We start from the raw sequence: 2,306 nt of genomic DNA on the forward strand, positions 1-2,306 counted from the left end.
TTTAATGGCCTTGTTTGGTTTATGTTTCTCAAAAAAATTTGAGAAAAATTCTCTACAAATAAATTTTCAAAAGTAATCAAACTAAACAAATTTTTCCAAAATTTAATGGCCTTGTGTGTTTCAGATTCATTCTTGATGTGGGTCTCACCATATTAAAATTAAAGTTAGATTATATATTATTTTTCCGAATAAATTTTTGTGTATGAATTTTAGGTCTGTAATTTTGTTGTTTATTAAAATGTTCACATGGGTAACAAAATAGCTGAACTACTGTAGTAGCTCTTGTGCAAAGGCCCCATGTACTTATTTTTCTTTTATTATTTAAATCAAGTCCTAATTTATAGAAGAGTCATAAAAGCCCAACCTCTCTATTTTTATGTACCCTTCATTCACATTCTTTTCTAGCTACCACAAGACTAGTTATCATGAATGAACAAATCAACATAGTGACTCTAGCCCAAGACTACCTCCCTTCATCTTCCACCACCACCACCACCACCACTTCCACCTCCTCCTCCACTTCCTCCTCCTCATCCTCCTCCGCCCCTTTTTCGTCTACTTTGGATGGTTTAAACTCATGTGAAGGTTTCAATCGAAGTACAAAGAGTCTAAAAGAGTCCAAGGCTCAAAAAGGCTTAAAGAGAGCCAATGAAGAGGTGAAAAATGGCAATGAGCATATGAAGAAGCACAAAAATGGTGGTGATGAGAAGCATCCGACTTATCGGGGAGTAAGGCTGCGAAATTGGGGGAAATGGGTGTCTGAAATTCGCGAGCCAAGAAAGAAATCAAGAATATGGCTTGGGACATATCCAACGGCTGCAATGGCTGCTCGAGCCCACGATGTGGCCGCTCTAGCTATCAAAGGTAAATCAGCATATCTCAATTTTCCTGAATTGGCTCACGAGCTTCCACGCCCCGCCACCACCTCACCCAAGGACATCCAAGCGGCTGCTGCCAAGGCCGCGGCTGCCACATTTCCCGGTGAAGTTGATCAAGCCGAGGTGAGCCAAGCCACGCTTTCCAGTTCTCAATCCTCAACCACTTTGTCGTCATCAGATAACACACACGAGTCATTGAACTCTCCATCCAACGGCGATGATGACACGTTTTTCGACCTACCTGATCTCTCACTTGACAGCACGGATCGAAGTGATGGGTATTGTTACTATGCTTCATCATGGCAGCTGGCTGGAGCCGATACAGGTTTCCGGCTCGATGAGCCGCTTTTATGGGACTGCTACTAGTAGTACTACTAGTGAAATTTCTCATGTCAAAAGAACTAACTTTCAAGTTGATTGCATATGGTTACAAGTTCACTTAGAATGCCAATGTGGAAAGTGATGATGATGTTTATATCTTGAAAAAATTGAGTTTGGTTTCTTCCTTCTTTCTTTTTTTTTTTTCTTTTTTTTTCTTCTTTTTTTCTATACTTTGGTTGAGTTTTGATTAGCATCTTGAAGGGTTGTAGCTACATTTTTTGTTTATGCTAGCATGCGCCACCTAATGTGACAATGGTTGTTTAACTTTCACCTATATAAAATTATGAGAACATTGTATAAATAAATGATGACAAGTTTCTCTGTAACTAATGAATGAATAAATATCAATTAGAATAAACATCCATAGCTAATCCTTTGGAAGAGTTTATGGGTTGAGTTCCTTTTTTGTACAGTATTTGCTCGATTTGTGTCAAATATTACTATACTTATTATGATATTATTATTTAAAATCATATTATTTTTAGATACACAATTGACATAAATTTTAGTTCAATTGTCTGGAATATTTTCCTATCGACCTTTCCCTTTGCCTGCTATTACTTGTCGAAAAAAAGATCCTAAAATTATCTATCTTGCTAAGTTTAATTACCTCGCTCATTATTATGATAAAAAGATACTTCACTTGATTAAGGCAACAAAAGGTCACATTGACAATTTCTTTCTCACTTTTAGCTCTCAAATCACAAAGATAATTTTCTAAGTAAAGGAGGATCATGGTACAATTTTTTGCCAATAATTCATTTTTTCTACCATGATTAAGCAATTGAGAGACAATGCCCATAACCCACCTATGTGGATACAATAAATGTAAGTGGCTAACGAGGTGACACCATCTTCTAACCAAAGTGGATTTAACTTGAAAAAAGTATGTCTCTTTAATGAAAAAGGAATTTTTTTTTAAATGAAAAAAAAAAAAAAAAAAAACTAATGCACTATTATACTTCTCTTTTTATTATTATTATTTTATAATTAAATATTCGGATTAACTTCTTGTTAGCAAAAATTCAATTTAGCCCCAATCGACAG

The 2,306-nt window shown here is 35.7% G+C and overlaps 1 protein-coding gene across 1 annotated transcript; it reads left to right on the plus strand.

The window, feature by feature from the left end:
* The first annotated feature begins 337 nt into the window (after positions 1–337).
* Positions 338–1,674, plus strand: LOC114255784 (Integrase-type DNA-binding superfamily protein). Its single transcript, XM_028195314.2, has one exon. The coding sequence runs from the start codon at positions 426–428 to the stop codon at positions 1,242–1,244; it is 819 nt and encodes a 272-aa protein (XP_028051115.2). The 5' UTR covers positions 338–425; the 3' UTR covers positions 1,245–1,674.
* Positions 1,675–2,306: the final 632 nt, after the last annotated feature.

The sequence above is a fragment of the Camellia sinensis genome, chromosome 2, assembly GCF_055761805.1.
Source record: "Camellia sinensis isolate YWXY chromosome 2, ASM5576180v1, whole genome shotgun sequence".
Taxonomy (NCBI): domain Eukaryota; kingdom Viridiplantae; phylum Streptophyta; class Magnoliopsida; order Ericales; family Theaceae; genus Camellia; species Camellia sinensis.